This window comes from Neolamprologus multifasciatus, chromosome 10 (genome assembly GCF_963576455.1).
Source record: "Neolamprologus multifasciatus chromosome 10, fNeoMul1.2, whole genome shotgun sequence".
NCBI classification, from domain to species: domain Eukaryota; kingdom Metazoa; phylum Chordata; class Actinopteri; order Cichliformes; family Cichlidae; genus Neolamprologus; species Neolamprologus multifasciatus.
Window position 1 is genome coordinate 12,877,522 of NC_140448.1, and position 22,279 is coordinate 12,899,800.

The following is a 22,279-nucleotide window of genomic DNA, read 5'->3' on the forward strand; positions in this document are numbered from 1 at the left end:
ACTAGCTTGATGACTAATCTCTGAACCCAAACATTTGCATGTGAGTTACAGGCTGAAGTTGAAGAAAAACATGCTGGAATGTACCCAGTGAATGTGGGTGCAAGATCGGTTTAAGAAAATGCACCAACGTTTATATATTCTTAAGGAAAGTGATACCATTTGTTATGTGGCTCTTATCTCCAGTGAAAACTAGTGGTGTTTTGAGTTAAGATGTAGACATAACTTCACAGATAAGAAATAAACCTTCTTTCAACAGAAACCGTGTCTATTTCTGCGATAATCTTGCGATAATGTAGATATTGGCCAACATGTTGGTGTGCAACAAGAATGTCAAACCTGCAAAGAAAGTAGAAAGTAGACCTGCCCTTCAAGTAAACTTGAAGGCAGTTCTCCATCCCAGATGGCAACCGGGAATAGACTGATCTTCATGCACACAAATGGCAGGCCAGTGTCACTCACACTACACACTTATGTACACATTCAACTACTGTAAACCTCCACACTTTAAAAACTGTTTTCAGGTAATCATGTTTACTGCTATTTAGCACAAGCTTTTACAGACATTAGTTAAGAAAGTAATTGGATTAGTGTAGTTAAGAGATTAATTTTAAGGGAATCCTGTAAGTTTTAGCCTAAGATTCTTTTCCCATGGCCTCTGATTTCTATAAGCTAGATCTCATAGACTTGGCAGGCTTCAGTGAGTAACAGAGCTGTGTATTGTAATAAGATAAGAACGGACAGGTGGCGCAGTGATCAGGTGCCAGACTGACTGCCTGCTTTAGATATGAGCCGAGAGCCTACTGTATCTCTTCCTCATTTCTCTCCTAGCTCAGAAAAGGTTCATAAGTAAGAAGAATTATTTCAACCTCATGCTGATAATTACCTCATCCAGGGGAAAAAATAAAGTCTTTTGCGGCCTTAGTTCCAACTCGAAGCACCTGCACCCACAACTACTGCATGCCAAGTAGTAGATTTCTACTCAATATTTCCTGTTTCAACAAAACACAGGATACGTGTTCGCAGCTGGCTCTACAACTGCTTTATCAATATTTGTAACATTAAAAACTGTTTTCATAAGCAACACAGAGTTATACGGCAGAGATATCAAGGTTATCAAGTTATCAAGGTATCAGCTCAGTTAAAAAAAATGTTTAAAAATTAAAAAAATAACAACATCATAGAAGCGTGTGGTAATTAAAAAGGATCTTGCCTTTCAATGAGATCTAACTCTTACCTTGCAACTGTTTAAATCTTCCTTCGAGGATGTTAGAGTATTGCACCTGATTAACAAAAGCTGCTGGGGACAAGCAGGAATCTCTTTCCCTGTGGTCCCACTCCATGTTTTTTTTTTTCGTCCTCAAGCCGTCTTTGTAAAATATTCCTCTCAGGCACAGAATGAATGGGTATTCTCCCACATAGCACAACAGAAGCAAACTTTGCGACTTTTAAAATAAAAACAAACCAAGATCAAATCCTTTAAAAGGTTATCCAAAAGATACTTTTAGTGTACCACAAAAGCCTTGGTATATCCTCCTCTTTTATTCCCACAACACAAGCTGAGAAATGTTGCCGCCTTTTCTTCTCTTCATCCACCGTAAGGTCCACCTTGTCCAATGACACGCAGAGTGAGTGCAACGGTGGGGGATTTTTTCAAAGAATCATTTAACCAAAACTGAGGAGCAAAAAGTTCTCTTGTTTCATTCATTTCACCACCCCTCTGGCCTCTGAGCAAAGTTACACTCCCTTGTGGTTCTAGTGAGAGAACAAAAAAAAACTTGGGTATTCCTTCCCTTCAACCTCTGTGCATTTGCTGGAGCAGAACACAGGAGCTGCAGGCAAGCTAACCGGCCATAGTCGGAGAGCTGTGTAAACAAAGCCTGCTGGGCTCTCTAAAAATTGTGCCATTTGCATAAGGTGTGTTTGAAGGAGGAGCACATAGATAGAACATGGTGGAAGCGAGGGAGGAGGTGTGAAGGCGGACTAAACCATTAAAGTCCTCTGCTCAGTGTAGCCCTAGGTGGATTATCTAACTCCACCTTAATTCCAGAGAGCACCGGGGTGTGGCTTGCCTGAAAGGTGCGTCACAAAAGTCCTCATCATTTTACATGATCGTATGTCACTTTGTAAGACAACGTTTAATCTTTCCTTTACTGTATGTGGGGGTTGCGTTATGAGAAGGGCGTTAAGACAGGAAGGAAGCTGCTGAGAAAGTCTCAGAAAGGCAGCAAGTGTTTCCTACCATAACAAGATTCAAAATCTGTCAACTTGCGTGTTACTTCATGAGGGAGATGGGGTGGAAGTGAGTTGTTAAGTCTTAAAAACTAAATGGTTTAAGCAGATCTGACTTCTTACTAGTTTAGAAACAAGTACTAAAATGATTCCTGGCAGCACTTCAAGAAAATCATGAAATTAATTTCATTATAATCAATTTAGGCAAGCGTTTTCAAGCAGGCAAGAACTCATTCTCACCATTGTATAGTTGCTAAATACATACTTTCCATTATTTCCATTAAAGAGTTTAATCTGTGTAATACAGAGTAAGTTCACATTTAACAAAGACTATACATTAACAGGAGATTATAAATATAAATTCTTAACAGTAAATAACATTGAATGGAAACTTCACCTTTAAAATGTAATGTATATTTAATAAACACCAGCTCAAAAATAACACAAAACTATAAACACAGTGAGGACAAAGGTCATATTCTTTCAGGCTCTTTTAGTCTGGTCAGGGGGGCGATCATTGTGGTCTGGTCTGTGTTTGTCCTGATGAGCTGGCAGCATCTGGATTGTTCTCATTAGAGGACCAAATGCCCCAGGCTTTCTGTAACTGGGTGTTTATGGAGGGGGGACTGGACTAATGAGATCCAAAGAGGACACACTTCCTCTTGAGGAACAGCGACTATGCTACAATCAAATGTAGTGTAAAAATAGTGCACCAAAGCTATCCCGCTTAAAATCCCATTGGACATATTTTAAACATCGCAATCACATCAAAAATAAAAAAAACAGATAAATGTGAGCATTACCTCGCTATGCAACCCACGAATGAACAAATAAAGAAACAAGATTAGAGTTACTTTTGGGAAACATGAAAACTGTCTAAATGACATCTGGGAGAAATTCCACACTGAACAAACTACAGGCAGTGACAATGAATAATGAGCTGGTGTGGTTAATTAGCCTGATAAGACAGAAAAACCAGAAGCTGCTGGGGGAGTAAGCGCTAAAAAAGGGGAAAGAGTAGACATCTCTTGCTAAACATGTATATTTTATCTGTCTCACAGCACAACCCCAGCTGAGCACCCATGGGAGGACGGAAGAATGAAGTGTACTCTAAACTTTGATCTGAAGGGGAATTCCCCTAAAGAGAGTAGGGTGAACTACTCATATGAGTCCATAAATGTGGAAAAATTTACACAGGCCAAATACAAACACACGTGTCTGTGTTATGTTTCAGTTGATTATTAAAAATATCCTATTAAAAGACCTACTTTAAATACAGTTCAGGTTTGTTGTGTCTATGATAATTATGCAGATCTATTACAAAACTGAACACAAAGCACACAGATACTGAGAAATCACTCAAATAATTTTCAAAGGCCACGTGTTCTAGCTGTGGACGCGTTCTCAAGTGAACACCCTAACTGTTTGCGTTTGAAGCAAACCGTTGGTTTCAAAAAAATGCAAATTTGCACAGCTTGCCTTGCTGCCCACACGGTACAGTACAGTAGATAAGTGGTTATCTGTAAACAAAAATGATATTAAAACAAGAGAAGCTCTCCACTGTAAGAGGTACGCACTGCTGTCACATGCAAAATAATTCACACTGGAAGATGTGAGAAAGACAGCTAATCATGTTACATAGAGACAGGCACAAAACGTTTGACAGAAATTGTGAGGAAGACATGTAAAGAAAAAGCACCTTAGAGACTGCACAAAGTCTTGACATTTGGGGAGAAGTCATAAACGGTGGGCCTAAGCTAAGCCTGGGGGGAATAGCTGCTAGAGCATGTCAAAGAATGTGCACATCAAGTCCACACTTGTAAAACTTAGACAGTATTTAAAGACATTCACACAGAAGCGCACACATACACACACACAAGTTCTTGTTTGATCACACGTGCAAACAGTATTACAGCATACTGCTATTTAATAAAAAGTTACATGACAGGACATGACTGTTTATAAAGTGCAATTTCTATATGACGGTAGCACCTAAAGGAAATGAACTGTGGTGCACTCCTCCCCAGTAAAATAAGGTGTATATCTGAGAAACACATCGACTACAATAGTGCTCAAGATCATTACAGCATGTGGTTTCGATGTGTGCGTGTGCATGTTTGTGCATGTATGTGTGTTGGCGACTGCCTGTTGCTCCCCTCTGCTGGGTTCATTATGACACTACATCTTGTTTTTAACAATAGAGGTTTTAATAGAGGTGAAGCCAGGCCAGGCCAGTTAAATAAACACACACAAACACACCTCCAGCCGATCTGATAAAACAGCCAATAATGTGTCACCTTATTTGACGCTTCCAACAATGGCAGACTGGCCTGTGTTTGCACAGCTTTGAAGCTTTGGAGTAAGCTACTGAATAAAACTGTCATCAAAATTATTATTATTATTGCACACTTAAAAAGGATAGCATCTTAATTAATTTCAGTAAGATCACTAATCAGACATAACATGAGTTTAGATGCAGAAGCACTGGTGTGAAAAGAACCTGCACAGAAACAGATCAACCTAGCCACATTTCTCCTTGCTCAACAGACTATACAGCTTCCTAGTTTTGTCCTCCTTTTGGAAGTATTTCTGTCTTGCCCTATAAAGACAGAACTGAGCCTTTGGGGACAAAAAATAATGAAACCTGTTCCCCAGTCTTCAGAGATTTCTGCAGTGATAGTATCGGGACTGATCTCAAGTGAATATTGCTAAAACTCTTGTTGGATATTAAAACGCATGCTTTACAAAACAGTTACAACATTGGGGTAAGTGCAAAATGATCTTTCTCATAACATATTGGGAATAAAAGAGTTTTCTTAAACTCAACTTAAAAAGCTCAAGACTTCACTGTCACAGGTTTTCTATTCTCACCTTCTCACCAATTGTTTTACAAGTTACATTTGGCATTGCTTTTAGCCATAATACTCCTCGGAGTAAATGTCTTATTTTCCTCAATGAATCTTCTTTCCTCTCCCGACTACTTCACCAAAGAAACTGGTAGGATAAAAAACTGTCAAGCTTCCAAGAATTGTGCTGTCAAAACCTGTCATGTCAGAACATTGTGAGGGCAAAAAGGAAGCGCAGAAATATCCCATAATAGGTCTGTTTGCAGAACTATTATGGATAGATTTAAACTGCCTGCTAACCAAATCTTGGCATACAAGAGCATCAGCATGTGTGCAGACACTTGATCTATAAATGGTATTCTGGTAAAATTCGAAAGATTTTCTAAAAGCGAATAAAAAAATTCCCAATCATGTTTTCTAAATCTATGGAATGTCACCATCTTTAAATAAAGACTTGTCATATGGTAGCATGTCGGTATTTAAGACCAAACGTCATTATTGAGTTGTATCTTTTGTTTACTTTTTATGTCATTTCTTTGTACTTTTTTAATCGTCACACAATTTACATCACACTGTTAAGCTCAGCACACTTTAATGGATAAATGGTAAATGGACTGATTCTTATATAGCGCTTTTCTACTCTCCCGGAGTACTCAAAGCGCTTTATACAACACACCACATTCACCCAGTCACACCCATTCTCACAAGCACTTTATCTATACTTAGTGCTATCTAACTACATTCACACACATTCATACTCCGATGGACGCATCGGAGAGCAACTTGGGGTTAGTATCTTGCCCAAGGATACTTGGCATGCAGACAGGAGGAGCCTGGGATCGAACCTCCAACCTTCCGATCAGTAGGTGACCTGCTCTACCTCCTGAGCTACAGCCACCCCATACATCAGTGCAATTTTAAAACAATCCATTCAACAACAACCTTAGCTACTCAAGCCTTCAAAATTAGTAGAATTTAATTCAAGTCTCTCCTGGGCAATTTCTATCCCTGGATACCTGGCATGCACTGGTATACTTAATAAATTGTACTTACAACTTTAGTGTTACAGTATCCGGCCTCTAAACAGACATGTGACACTCTTGTTTTCAATTGTGACAAAATGTTTTAAACAGAAAGAAATGCAAGTACATGGGTGCACGTTGACAAGCAACACTGGAAGAATGTACACTGATGTGTAGCATACCTGCGAGGGCCTTAATACGAGACCGTTCAAAGAGACGTGCCGAACTGTTCTCATTGTCCCAGTCAGTCTCTGCTGCCAGGTCCCAGCGATTGTTGATGTCATTGTACTGCTGCTGGATCTCCAAGCTGTCGAAGTCTGTTGGCGAGATTGTGCTCATGTTGTCCAGGCTGGAGAAAAACGCATTCAACCTACAGTTCGGACACAGAAACACAGACAGTCAGTGCATGCACAGCAGGGAGAGGTCATTGCATAATACAAGAAGCTTCATAACACTAACCCTTGAAATATTTGAAAGACAAAGTTTGAAAATTAAACTTCAGAAACAAATGGTCCACTTCTATTTTCCATATAAAACAAAAAAAAAGAAAAGACTATGCACGTCAACCACACACTGAGCACACAAAGCCTGCCAGCTGCACTCTAGTTTTATATGCTCAAATGTAAGTCATATGCAAATGTAAGCTTGGACGGTGCAACTGCCAGTGTGTAACAGACTTTGAGATAAGTTTAGCAACTGTCATGAAGTCATTATGCTAGTCGATTAAAAACGAGAGCTCCTGTAACTCCAGTAATGTCATTGTATGCTGAGTCATAATGGCACAGCAATGTCAACCTACTTAGGTTTCAACTTTTGCTTGAGCAAAACATGAGTATATAACTATAACCTAGCAACCAAAAAAGACGAACACATACGGCAGTATAAATACACTTACGCAGTGTCATACTGCATTAAACCAGGGTTGTAATGACATAAAAGATGCACATAAAAAAGCACTCTCTCAAGAGATTATTCATTGCATGGCTTCACTTCTAAAATTAAATAAAGGTAAATAAAAAACTGCTTATCTGCTAAAATGTCAATACGTATTGTATCATTGCAGCAAAACTAAAATTGATTGTTTTAACAAGATACTTTAATGGAAAAGGGTTTATACCAGAAATCTACTCCCCTGCTTTTGTAGTCTTTTTATGCCATTATTGCATCTTTTGTAAAGAAATTGCACTGAACTAAAAATCTTTCCTTATGTCAATATGATAACAGTTCAATTATTATATATTTACTGAATTTCCCAGGGGAACCTACTCAAGGAATTAATAAAGTTCTGTCTATATATTTATTTACCCATTATTGTAGATAAATAAGAAAGGTTAGTTAAATGGCACCTGTTAAAAGAAAGTCAGTCCATTAACAGGTGTGGAGTCTTGGAACTGAAACATGAACTGGTCATTCATGCATTTCTGTGCAAGTGCTGGCAGATTATATCACACAAACAGTAAGGGGCCTCATCAAAACATTGCTCTACATCGCCACAGCTCACCAAGTGGTCTAAAACCTCCTCAGAATAAATTAGTCACCTCGGTCCTTGAATCACTGCTAAGTATTCTTCCCATCCTGCTGTTTGTACGAATTCAGCATCCAATTATAAAAAAATAAGGCTTCCTACTACGGCAACAATCAATACTTCAAACAGAATGAGGTCAATCCCACCCTCTTTCTCCAGCTGGCTAGCTCTCAAGAGTTTGATCGAGAAGCAGAAGCATCTTGTCTTTTCTTTTCTATTCAATTGAATCCTGAGTGTGAGACAATTATTCTGCACAACTACAGCACAAGAACTGCTGTACAGGCATGGTGACTCACACCTTAACCATTTGACATGGTAAAAATTCTATATGTAAAGGCTTAACTGTATATACAGCACTAACCAGACACAGCTTGTCTTTAGTGTTATGCACAAATACACACAATGGGGGACCTACATTAAGATTAAGCCCCCTGCAATAGAGACCCATTAACTAACTGAAGCCATTTGCTTAAGAGCATTGAACAGATTAATAGACAAGGTTGAGTAGTCAGTTTGTTAATACCTGTGAGTTTAGCTTTAGTTGTGTCTACCAGCTGTGGCTAACTTCATCAGAGCCATTAGATGAGGAGCAGTGATGAGAAGAAATGACAGATTTTTACAAAAATAATTGTGCTGTTAAAAGTAAGTAATTAAAGGCTAAGCATGACTGAGAACTGCTGAGCCCTGTTCTTTTGTTCAAGGTTTAATTTATTCATTAAAGGATGCAAACTGCCCTTTCCAAATATGGACATAAATACTGTCCATCAGGCTTATGTTTTAGTTTGGTCATTATTAGATCATGTTATACTGCAAAGAATAATCAGGCAACATTACACACAATTAGTATCCAAATTCAATTTCTGAGTCACCCAGGTATGACTTAAAAAACCTGATAGCAGCCAATGGAATAGATTTATCTGGCTAAATGTAAAGCTGCCGTTAATATATCTGGGAGAACTATTCTTGGACTTGTCATGCTTTGCCAAGTTGATGTATCCTCTAAATCACACTGGAAATCAATAACAGACAGCTACCAGATGGGCCCAATCTGAGTGTACACAAGAAATACAGGGCCAGATTGCATCTATACATGTTCCTTCCATCACTGATTCTAGAAAACACACAACAGGCAGGCTATAACATCCCAGAGCAAAGTATAATAAAGGAAAAAATTGCACATTTTAAAAGCCTAGCATGAACTCTAAAAGGAATCAGAACTGAACCTTTGTATCTTAAAATTTTAAAGAGTGTTCACTCCGTAAATATCTGTGGCTACACAACCTACTATGTGACAGAGCAAAAGTATAAGGCTTCAGTCAGTTTTGTATTTTCTTTACAAATATATTTTTCCTGAGCAAATTGTACATTTATAGAAGTTTTTAGTATATCTTAAGACAGAAAAGAAGAGAATAGATGCTGGTGTTGCACTTTCTGGTGCACCGTTGTCAGTATTGGGATATTGCTAATTATGATTTTTATCTTCGTTTTTAGATAATTTTGTTCAAGTCATGCACAGCCATTTCTGTTGTGCAGCAGCTGTGTACTTTAACATAAATTTGATTTTGTAAAATATAAATAGAAAAACAAAGCAAAACAAAAACAAATGCTTGGAAAATCCTATTAGTGGTTGATTAAGAAAGTGGATGGGAATAGAAACTAAATGCATGGATTAGAGAAGCAGGGAATACAACGCCTTGGAACTGCTCCTTGACTTGTCACCTAGGACTGACTTGCCTTTTCTCTACAACTCACTGTATGCATAAGTAGGTATCAGGTATCACTGAGTCTTCAGTTGAAGATTGGAGAGATGTTAAAATATTTGTACTATGACACAGTGGTTTCAAAAACATCCAAAAACTGCTCTCCTCCTTTTCAATTCATGCTTTCTTCTTTACTCTGGCATATTATAGGAATAATAATAATAATAATAATAATAATAATAATAATAATAATAATAATAATAATAACAGAAAAACAAAGACATGCCTACACTATGTGACTGGTATGGTATCAGTCTAGTGTTACTGATAATTAGCTACATTTAAGATTTCTACATAGCCTAAATTATAAAAATGCCACAGCATGGAAGCAGGAGTCACACAGAAGACAGACTATCCAGGACAGGCCTGGCAGTAATATAGTCCAAGGCAATCTGTTTGGGGGATTGGCAGGAGCTGGAGAGGGGCAGGACCAGTGAGGTCACAAGAGTCTGGCAGCGATAACAAAGCGCCAATCCTCCCCTTGTTGTGAGTATGAAGAGGCTTGGCTCAGTGTCTGGACTAATCGCTCCTCAATGGATCAGACCAACAATCCCCTGACCTACTATGATACAGCCTACTGTACTCATCCTCCCACACACACATACGCACAACACTGGGTGACATAAAAACTGCACATACAAGCTGGCCTGACCTATTACAGCACACCACCCCCAACAACCCTTCTACATACAGTATACACATGATGCTTTTGAAAGTGACACTTACAAATCCGCCCACACAGCATGCAACCATATCAGCACTCAGCGCACAAAATAGATTGGTCCAACACCAACAATTATGCCAGCCTGAGTGATGTGCAGCCACCTCCCCCAGTCCAGACAGAAACAAAATCAGATAAAGAAATTAACCCATAAAAATGCAACTTTGTAAAAATGCCATGCAGGAGCCTTCAACCTGATTTTTCCCCCTAAAAAAGCCTATTTTCCAAAACTTCAGACATAAGATTTAAGCCCCAAAGCTACTTAAAAATAAATAAATAAAAACACAGCCTGGCAGACAGATGTGGCACAAAAAGGTCACATAAAAGAGTTTCTATGAAAGAAAATCCCCCCAAGGTCTAATCCACAAATACAAAACAAAGACAAACATTTGTGTATGAAATATTTAGAACCTGTCACAGCCTTTATATCTTAACATGCTTTTGAAAAATTATTACTGTAATTAAAGCAAAACAATATACAAATGAAAGGCACATGACACAGATACACAGTGCTTCTGAACAATGGGGAAAAGATTAAAGTAGGGCACAAAGAAATGCCTCGTGGCTAAATCGAGCTCTATACTGGCCAGACACACATCAGGCTATTACTCACAACAGAACGACACTGGTTAAGAAAGGAAGGCAGAGCTAGCAGTATGATAGGCAGCGCCACCACCTCTGCCTATTTTTTCTTCTGTGTCACCCCACCTCCCCTCCCAGAGCTGCCTCCCTTTGCCCAGCTGGTCTGTTTGTCACTGTACCCGTTAATCAGGGAGAGAGGAAAGAGAAATAGAGCCTGCAATCAGTCACCCTCAGGGAATTAGGCTTGTGCACATTAACCAGCCAAACTGCTACCTTGCACCAGGGGAATACGGTAGACGGACACACACACACTCCTTATAATGGCAGACAAAGGGGCGATACAACTCATAACAAAACCATGTTAAAACACAGTCATTCAAAACACACAAACATACGATTTTTAACATTTTACCAATTTCATTGTAAAAATCTTTAAGTGAAGGAAAAACACTACAATTAAAGAAAATGTTTTGCTGGCATTCTTTATGAGTATACCGAAGCCATGAGCTTTGCATTAATGAATATTAATATATTCAAGTTAATGTGGCACCTCTGCTTTGCCCCAAATCAAGCTGCCTGTGATACTTAGCTGAGCCTGCAGGGTGTGGAGGCAGATCCCATAAAGCAGAGGACAAAGCGTGCCCTGCCAAACGTGGCCCCACACAATGGAGAGTCAGCAGAGGGATGAGGCCAGCCGTTCAAGCCTTTCCTGTTTGCAGAGATGAGGCAGCCAGAGGCACATATGCATCAGAGGCCCTTCCACGGCCTGCTGATCCTGGCCTGAATGCCCTGCTGAATAGGACAGCAGAGATCCTTTGTTGACCTGTAGCATCACATTTATCAAACACTCACGCAGCCAGCATGCCCTTCACATATCGACATAGATATCAGCCTAACTCCAGATAATATTTTGTTTTGATGTCATTTTATTCTGCATCCGTATTATCTTTTATATTGGATTCAAATTTTCACAAATGACACACTAAATTAATTTTAACAACTAATCATATTAACAGTCAAACTAATTTTTTAATCAATGCAACATGGCAAATACAGAAATTGTTTTCCACAGCTGAATTACTATTCACTGCAAGAAGTCACATTTCCCTGTAGTCTTGGAAAATGTCATCAAACGGTTTACAACTTTCTTATTAGTCTGAAAATACAGAAGCGCTACTATATACTTTAGGTACTTAATGGACAAAAACATAACGATCTAGTTTATAAACAATGTCAATCCTCCACATGACCTCTATATTATTGAAATCTGTATTATCTGACAGAAAACATGGATGCCTATGACCTACATCTTCTTCAGTGATTTGTCACATTTACAACAAAAAAATAATTATTAATAGTCCCATTGGTATCATTAATGTTCAGTACAGAGAGATGCTGCTATACAGGCAAGTTAAGGCCCAGTGAGAATACTGGCCCATCCACAATATGGCTTATTAAGACTAATACTAAAAATAGGCAAATGCTATAGTGTTTGTGCTCCCCTCTTGCTGCTGCAGCTGAATGAGTCCTGGGCTTAGCCTTCATTTCTAAATACATTTGGCTGGGAGTTACAATAGCATCAATCTCCCAAGCTGCCAGAAATCCAAATTAAAAACATCAGTGAATTAATTATTCATGCCATTTTAAAACACACAAGAACAAATGCAGGCACGAGCTCGGGCATCACGCCTGCATGTGCTAATACACAGTGCTTCGAATTCATACCAGATCATTCATATCAGTGAAAATAGCTTCAGCCAATCAGAAAGCTTTACTACTTTATGGACAACTGGCCAATACAAAAATACCTGGAACCAACAAGACTACCCAATATATGAATAATGTGGCTGAACGTGAGCTATAATGACAAAATAAAAAACAAAGCCTTGCTCTCAAACATTTCAGTTACCATTAAAAATCTTAATGCGCCAATATAAAAACACACCAGGATTTTATTTTAAGATTTCTACCAGTGGTGTATAATATTTTTGTACCACTTTACTTTTTAGTTTCTAAACCATCTGAAATGTAAAGTTTTATTTAGCAACATCCTCTCTCTGTAGGAGTTTGATAATTGTTACCCCATGATTAACAACAACCTCATGAAATATGTTCATCTGGGTGACAGAAAATAACACATATTTAAGGTCTGCGGCAGATTTAAATCACCACGTTGGTGTTACTTATAATGGTGGTGTCACACAGCTGTTCTTTGAAGTGTTTTGAAAAGGACTAGCAAGCATTCATTTAGCAAATTGCAACCTTTGGCAAAAACGTGATCACTTTAGTCAAAAAGCAGTGTTGCTGCACTAAGATGCTGTAGTTCCTAAATGTAATTTCAGAGTACCCAGATAAAAGCAAGAACTGATAAGCTGAACGCATACACTGAAAGGTATTCACTTAATTTTAAGATAAGTGATTATCAAAAAATGCTCCTATCCAAGTATTTAACCAGTGTCCATATCAGTATTGCTTGCTAGCTCTATGATTTGAAGTGGCAGTGAGACTTTGCGCTTTCAGATTTCTGTGGGGGTGTGTAACACTTTGTGACCTTGTGAAGCACTGGCGAAACAACTGTTCTCCATCTAAAAATCAGCCCCCATAAGTGGTGCTGACAAAAGCCTTCCAGACCTCACCTTTAAGAGAGATATTTATTCATTAAAAGCCTCTAGATGCAGGTTTAATAGAGTACAAGCTGTCATAATAAAAACAGCTGGAAAATGTCATGTTAAGAGTTGTGTTTTCCCTGTTTTCTACTACATCTACTACAACATCAATGCTTCTGGCAATATTATAAATAATATAAAGAGAGTGCTGGTACTCGTTCAGTTTACATAGTTGGTTTTCATAGCATCTGAGATACTGTGTAAAATTTAACTGAAAACTGTGTAAGCAACACATAAGGAACGCAGGTTACTAGCATTCCTGATGCTCCAGGAACGCTAATAACCTGGAGCATCAGGTTAAAGGACATCTGTATCACTGTGGTGCATCTTAAAAACAATCTATAAGTATTAAGTTCAGTCAAGTCCTTGACTACAGTCTGGTCGCCACATTGTACCAACCACACCCAAAAGCAAGCAAGCACACAACTAAATAGCTATGCAAATGTGAATTTAATATTTCTTAATGAATCAAAATAGAAAACCAGCAGATCATCACAGTCAACACCTATAGTACACCCACGTGATGCTGCCTTGTTTCTTAGCGCAGGGAACTAATTTTTATTAAGCAAACCACTGGGTATACATGACATCATAAAATGTTTCAGTGTGAATCCTCAGTGAAAGAATGGAGTACCAATGTTAGGCAAGACCAATGTTAAATGCTTTGGCACCATAAAGACAGCATAAATTTATATTACCCTCTTATTAACTGATAGTTGCTGATTTACTATAATATATTGCTTGTTACAATAAAACAATGGTCATGATCTGGTCATAGAGATATTTATAAATCTGGTTTTTATAAGAGCAAAGTGCAGAGTTGCTATTGCACTGAGTTCGTGTATAAGAAAATGGCAGAAAATGGCTGTAGCCACTTGAAAAGTGATAGAACTGGAGCATCTTTAAGTGCTACTTCATACTGGCTGCAAAAGTAAGTCAATTCCCAAAGAGCCCCAAGTTAAAACGCACAACTTTACAGCATTAAAAAGAATGTTTAGAGCCTGGTACAAAAAGTATTTTGTTCTCTATGGATGGCTTCATATATCTAGGCAAGGTGAATTTTATTAATCCATCTGGACCCTGGAATTTAGATTTTCATTAACAGATATTCCAGCACAAAAAACACTGGGAACTGATCAGCGTTTTCTAGGCTTCATGTTCACTAACTAAAATCACTGCACTGGACCTTTGTAACTCATTTGTGCTACTGATACATTTTTATGGCTTGCAGTGTGGCACAGACTGTCCAAGAGGTGTTTCCCTCAGTTTGGTGAGTGAAATGTTAGTGTTGTGAGTCAAAGCAATGTTGTCCATTTCCAAACCTGTTAATCCACATTTAAAACTGAATTAATGCTGGAAGTCCACTGTAGAAGCACTTCAGAAGGTTCAGTATTAATGGTGCCCTCACAGATGTGCACATTACTATTCTACATGAATACACTTCCATCACATCACCCTTGCTTCTGAACCCGCCAAAAGCACATGAGGCCTAAGCTGACACTACACATTGGCATAAACTTAACCACATGTGAAGATCTGTGAATAGTTCTCCAGCTGTTATGTATCTGCGCAAACTCCTGTTGGAAGTGGGGATAAAACTCCCCGGTGTCTATTTCTTCCTCCTCTTGTGTGCAGAGTAGCCACAGCTAAATTAGCAATTAGCATCCACACAGCAAAAAGATAAACAGCAGTATTAATTTGTATCATTTCACTCGGTATAATAAAAAAAAATTGGAAAAAGGGTTGGGAGATAACACTAAACTTTATGTTAAACAAAAAAGTTACAGCTTGCGAGATGCTTTTAATGATTATAAAGTCCACCCAGAAGCACTTGACAGTTATTTTGAGAATTAACTAAATTAACTTTCGTTTTAATGGTCACAGGGACGTTAAAACTGCATGCATAGAATCACCAGCCAAATCTTATTAAAACAAATAAGTTAGGCAATTCTAGTTTACAATAATGTTTTAACAACTTTTTCCCTTAGAAGTTAAAACAGTCATTATCTTGGCTCTTAGATAATTCTCTCATAGATTTAAATTTAGAACCATTTCAGTGCTACATCTTCAGCTGATAATGTCTCTGGCTCTACACACCACATTTCTTTGTTTTAAAATACTTTAAGTTGATAATCACACAGTTGTTCAGAGAAGCGGCTATATTCTAATGAACGGAAACCTCAATTTAACCTTAAAAATGTAAACTGCTTAGGTGGTTTGCATATGACCCAGAATTTTTGCCTAGTAAGACCGACTCGACATTTAAAACATGGGCTAATAAAGTTTAAAGACGGAAAAGTGATGAGTTTCCAGGACCTTAAGAATAAGTTTGGATTGCAAAATCAAGACTTTTTTTTAGATATTTGCAACTGAGGGACTTCTTGAATAAAAAGCTAAAAACCTGGGGATGAAGAAATTATTTACATATTCGAGAATGCATATAGAGATGCACCCTATCAAAAAATTATTTCCAAATTATATCGTTCACTGACCAACCCAAGGGGTCATGATACAAGATATGTTAAAGCAAGATGGGAAACAGATGGTAATCTATCCCTAACAGAAGAGAATTGGGATGGGATCTGTATGCAGCAGTGGTCGGTAACAAGCTCCCCCTTGTGGAGGGAATTCAGTTGGAAGAATAAAATTCGTTATTTTAATACCCCGGCTCAAAAATCCAATTATTCCCATAAGACAACATGCTGGAGGCAGTGTGGACATGCAGCAGCAAATCAGTTCCACATCTTTTGGGAATGTCCTCTTGTGGCTCCATTTTTGAAGGAAATACATAAGGTCCCGGAAACAATCTTCCAAAAGAAAATACAATTTCATTTTGCAGTATTGTACCTAGGGAACTTAGAGAGTCTTAATCTATGTAAACCGGATAAATATTTGTTCAGCGTGCTGTTGGTGGCTTCCAAATAGGCCATAACCCGTTGTTGGCTTAATGAGGATACTCCTACTATAAATGAGTGGATTGACGTGATATATACTATTTTTGTTATGGAAAGAATAACTTTTAGGCTAAAGTTGCAGGCGGACTCATTTGACGAATACTAGTCGAAATGGTTGAACTATGTACAAAATGGGAGGCCTGATTTTGTATACTCTTGTTGTATTTTCTGGTTTGTTTTGGGGGTTTTTGTTTTGTTTTTCCTTTTCTTTTCCCCCCACTGTGGTTAAGTTGTATTGTTGTACATGTTGTATAAATAAGAAAACCAATAAAACATAACATTAATCACAGCATTAATCTATTTCTGCCAGGTATATCCAAACTGATACTAGTTTTTAATGATTTCCAACTTTAGAAATCATTAAAAACGAGCACATATTTTATGATTTTTGTGGTCCCCTTGAACAGCATGTTGTACAAAATACTATATAGTGTAGTATAGTATTTTTAAAACCTATTAAACATTCTTTACCAAAGATTTAATTTAATCTTTGCATCTATTCTGTCTTAAGAATCAGATGTAAAAATCATCATAATCAGCATTCTAAATTTGTATCAAATGTAGAAAGACTGGATAAATTAACCACAATAGATAAATAGATTATATATTAGTACACTATATCATGAGATGCTCCTGTAGTTAGACCTATAAATATGAATTGTTAAGAGATGCACATTAGAAAGCAGCCATAAAAGGCTTACATTGGGTTAGTAATATGGTTCACTGCCGCAAGATAAAAGTGTGAATAGCATGAATTGAAAAAGGCTTGTCCAAGAGGGATTTTGAGAATCAGCACTACAGGGGGCCCATATTCAAAGTCCCATTCTATTGTTGAATGCTGTTCATCGAGGCAACCAGCCAGCCAGCTAATAGCAATTTCTTATCCATCTATATCATCCTGTCTGTGTCTCCATCAAAAAAAGCTCCACATTTTTTGGGTGTTTTTCATATGATCTGGATTCCATGAGGTATAATTGGTCAACAAGCACATTTTACTCCAATGAAAAGATTTTAGTGCATTAATCTATTTTGTTTTGTTATTTCTTCTTCCAGGAAACAGGATATAGCACTAAGTAAAACACTAAGCACAAAGTCTAATTACACAATAATTGAGAATACTTTGACCACAACAACATACACCTCTTTCCTGAACATAAATGCTTATGCAGCTGCCAGGTCCATGGCACTTTAAAAAATATTTTTAAGCTCACACATTAAATGATATATATATATAATTACTGGTTAGTTATATCAGTTACTTGAACTGAATCTATAACAATTTGCTAATATAGTTTACGTATATATGTATGCTGATATTTTCTTCAAGTCTAGCCAATGCAGTGATTACAATGTGTATTAGCAGTCCAGAAAGAGCCTATTTATGTTAATACATCTGAAGAAAAGCCACTAACAAAGACAAGAAGACTGACCTATTCTTCATATTCATCATGTGAAAAGCAAAATCTATTTGTAGCAAGAACTGGGATCAACTCCACAAAGAAAGAGGCAAGCAGAATAACTGGCTAATACTGAATAATTCAATTAGTGGCTCCATATTCTGTTTTTTTTTTACAATATAATGGTAGGTATGATCCAATTCTGAAATGTTAGGTCAATGCATGTGTTTACCTTTACAGCTTTCAATGGGTGACAGCAATATCTTTGCTTGTTTTGTTATTGTTGTCATTCATCTCTGTTACATACCACGAAAAAGTGACGAAAATTACTTTTTTAGTCTTATTGTGATTGTGATGAAACAAAATTGTCAGCCACTGCCATCTGTAAATGTGTTTCATTTTTTTATAAGTGGCTAGTATTGACTGACGACAGCATAAAGCCAATATATCAGTACTTCCCTATTATTTAGGTATGCAGGATTGGTCCTGTTTAGTTTTCAAGCAACAACAACATTTCCGTTCATCAATGGCCATAAATAACAGAAAGTGCAGAGATGTATGTTAAGTAAAGCAGCACAGACTCATTGCCTCAGCTACATATAGGCCAGTCATGTTTATGTGCCTACTCACCCGCTTAAGGCTTATTTCAAGCCATAAAAAACCTTAGTATGGCTATTTAGAGACAATAGTTGTACAAGCCTTAATACCAGGGATAGAAAACATATGAAGTAGAACAGTAGAAATGGTAGAACGGCACAAAATCTGGCACCGTTTCATAACACACTGCTGAATGTGAAACATACACTCACTACCAAATCATCTCTGCCATAAATTTGCCTTTTACAAAGCTTTAACATATTGAGTTGTCACAGTAAAAATCATGATCATGTTTATTATTGAGGTCATAGTGGGTTTTAATGATGTACTGGACTACCCTGCACTGGAAACTGTCCCTAAATTTTTTGTGATGAATATGAACTGAGGACATGCAGAATGATTTCAGGCCTAGCTGACAGGAAGGGTCTTTACCAATTAAAACAACTCAAATCCTACATGAAATTAAAATTACATTTTAGAATATATTTTACTTATTTTGTGTTGACTTTATAGACATGAATTCAACAACAACAAAAAAATCACACAATTATATCAAACATTAACATCCGAACCAGTTTTCAGGCCTATGATACAGGAAAGGGGGAGGAAAGGCAATGGAAATATCACAGAATTAATCTGCTTTCTAACATACTCTGTAAAGCTAGAGAATCAGTCACTGAATATAAACTGAGGCACAAACCAGAGCTGTACTGTGCTGAGAACAACTGGATGACTGTCTTCTAATGAAGAGATCCTCACTTTGGTTTCAAACCATTTCCTTGCAGACTCTTGTAGCCCTAACAGCAGTTAAGTGACATCAACAAACTCCTTAGCTACTGTGTGGTTTACCACACCTAAACATTTTAGCCCGACATTACTAATTTGTGCTTTAAGGTTTAAAAAAATAAATAAATACATACATAAAATCAACAAAAACACCCCATCATGGGTGTTACCCAGTACCAACGTTAGACAAAAACATCAAATTGCAAATTCCTCATCAAGAATACTGATTTTTTGTTTTTTGTTTTCCATCTATTTTCAGCGCAGGCGTTTCTGGGCCAATGAAACATGGATCTACACGTGGTGGCCAGTAAATGCCAGCTCCGAGCTATCTGCTAGTTAAAAAGTGAGGCGCTTGATGTCCATATAGCAAACTTTCACATTTCAAAACAACGTGTTAACTGGCTTTTGATTGCAATCATCTCTTCCCTAGTGAGCCCTCATTTTTACTTTTACCTGATGCATCCCAAGCTATGACTCACAGCCTAGGCCAGGCACGCAGAATAAATCTCAAATATGATATGATAACATAACATAACCACGAAGCCCACAGCTTTACAAGATGCCAGCACTGTAGCATATCATGGTATGGTACGAAAAAAACATAGCCAGCGGCAAGGCTTGGTTGGTGTAGAAGCAGATGCTGAATCAAAGATCCACAGGCAGGCTGGCTGACTGGCTGTGCACAACACGCAGATAAAATGTGGCTGCATTTGACATCGATTCAAACAAAGGCAAGAAGAGGCAGACGTACACAGAGATGTTCCCAACGACTAACACAACGCGCTGCAGTTGGACACTTCCCAACCAGGCAGCTAACATAACAGAAATGTATGCAGGTTTATCTCCAGTCACAGAAATGTAAAACAGAAAACGTTGTCTTTTGGCATGAAAAGCTAATAGCAGTGGCAAGCTAACAGCAAGTCACCTGAATATCAGACTCCCCCCTCATTAGCTTTGTTACGAGTGGCTAGCCTGCTGGTGGCGGAAAATAAAGAGACAAAAAAAAACCCAACAACACACACACTTACCCCTTATTTTCTCTTCTGTTTAAGAGGCCCTCGGTGTTTTCTTTTTTTGTCCTATCGCGTCGCTATATGCGAAATTTAACCAAACATGTGAAAAATCTTCCTTTGCTCTCGGACGCGTCCGGCTACGCTAAATTAGAATATTAACGGTTTAACAAAAATCCCAGGTGACACTGGTAACGTCTTCCCTTTAAATCCGCATCCTCGAAAAACCTCTTTCCCTCCGCGCTGCTAGCGGTGCAGCGCGTTACGAAACCAAACCAGGCTCTCTCTTTATTTAGCTTTCACACAGCAAAACGGTCTGCTGGGGGGGAAAAACATATACAGGCTGAGAGGACCCCGTTTTGAGGCAGGTATGAGACGGATATCCGCAGCAGCTTCTTCTCCCCCCCACCCCGGCAGCCGAGCATCCGAAGGACCGTCCGTACCTCACTGACTCCAGCTCCCTGTGCTAACGTTCAACAGGGAGAAGAAAGAAAGAAAAAGTAGATGTGGTGGTGGTAGCTAGGGATGTGCGTGGGAGGGGGTTAGGTGGCGGGTGAGTGGGAGGGTGTGTAGGTTGGGTTCTGACCCTTCACAGTCGCGCAGTATTCTCACAGTATCAGTATTCTCAACAATAGCAGGAAGATAATGCTCTGTCCTTGTGTCTGGTGCTGTCCCTGGTGCTAAAACTGAAAGCTTTCACTTTCATATACCGTGCTTTTAATTAGACTCTGTCTATCTACAGTGCTGCGCAAGTGTCAAACCAGCCCCCCATTTCTTTATATTATGCTAGGAAAACTGTAAATTGGAGCATTTCATTGAAACGTGCAATAATTTTTACTAACCTGAAACATAGTTTTAATTCTTCAACAGCGTTTTTAAGGCTTCTTGGACTTCCCAGTGCTCTTCTTTGGATGTTGGCTGCTTTTTGTTGGTCACTTTGTCATGATGATCCCACACTGCTTTGGTATTGAGATCTGGGGAGGCCAATCCATGACTTATAGTAAGCCATGAAGTTTCTATGTAGGTATGCTTTTTTGAAGGGGGGGTAGTTTATCTTTATTAACCCCAAGTTGCTCTCTGATGGGAGTGAATGTTAGATGTTAATGTTAGAAAGCACATAAGCATAGAAAGGGCCTTAAATGGATGAGTGAATGACGCTAGTATAAAATTCTCCAATTGACCTGACACTATTTGCTTTATCAGTTCTGACCGGATCCCCACCACGAGCTGAAATGCAGTCCCAAACATGACAGAGCTTCCACTGTGCTTTATGGCTTTATGGCTGTAAATACTCACTGTTGTACCTCTCTCCTGGCCTTCTCCATGCATACCAATAGCAGTTTGAAGTAAAAATGTCAAATTGCATCACTCATTCATCACTCCATAAGACCAGCTGTCACTGATTTTCAGTCCAGCTCTTGTGAAATTTGATACACATCAGAATTTTCTCTGTTTCTCTTCCTTAAGAATGGCCTTTTGACATCCACCCTTCCTCTGAGACTGTTTCTGATGAGGTTTTGGTGATCAATAGATGGATCAATTGAAGGGCCAGATGCATCACTCGGGCCCTACGTTGGATCTTTGCTGAATATTTTCCTGTTTCTTAAGGACATGACTTTCAAATGCTGTTTATCTGTTGTAGATAGTTTCTTAGGCCTGCTCTGTGTCAAAGCCAGAGCATATGAACTGAACAGGCAACCAACTTTGACAAGAGGGCATCTGGTTCAAGTCACTTTGCTATTCCATTAAAAAAAAGTGCTTGCACTCACATACACTTTGTCTAGAATTTATAAGCAAATATGTACAGCGGTATCTGTTACATTTACATTTTAAAGGGTATTACAAGAGTCAGTCCTCTGTGATTACTAAATCTATACACTGTGCCAGTCTACACAATAAATTTAAGAATAAACGAGCCACTTTAAACCACAATCACAAACTGGTATGCATAACAACAACCATAGACTCATAGAAAAATGAATCCACAGTTATAAAAGTGTAAAAATATCTGTCTTAGATTGCAGAAGCAAATTAGGAGACAAGCAGGAGACACATTTTCTCTAGGCGCAGAAGTGGATCAATAAATCACTCATGCACAGACACCAGGACAGCTGACTGAGAGCACAGACTATTTTCAGCGCATTTCCATTTGTTTAGCAATTTTCAAGGGAGTTACTTGTTTTA

At 38.3% G+C, this 22,279-nt stretch overlaps 1 protein-coding gene across 6 annotated transcripts in view; it reads right to left on the reverse strand.

The window, feature by feature from the left end:
• Positions 1-20,592, reverse strand: part of sptbn2 (spectrin, beta, non-erythrocytic 2) — a 50,029-nt gene extending 29,437 nt beyond the window's left edge. For 2 of the 6 annotated variants that reach the window (XM_085173885.1, XM_085173884.1), the window contains exon 1: positions 6,280-6,467. In XM_085173885.1, coding sequence (XP_085030011.1) covers positions 6,280-6,436 — 157 coding nt within the window. In that variant the 5' untranslated portion in view covers positions 6,437-6,467. Of the gene's footprint in view, positions 1-1,234; positions 2,416-6,277; positions 6,468-20,113 lie in introns of those variants that run through there. The other 4 variants (XM_085173886.1, XM_085173889.1, XM_085173887.1 and 1 more) reach the window with 4 other exon arrangements.
• Between the last annotated feature and the right edge of the window lie 1,687 nt (positions 20,593-22,279).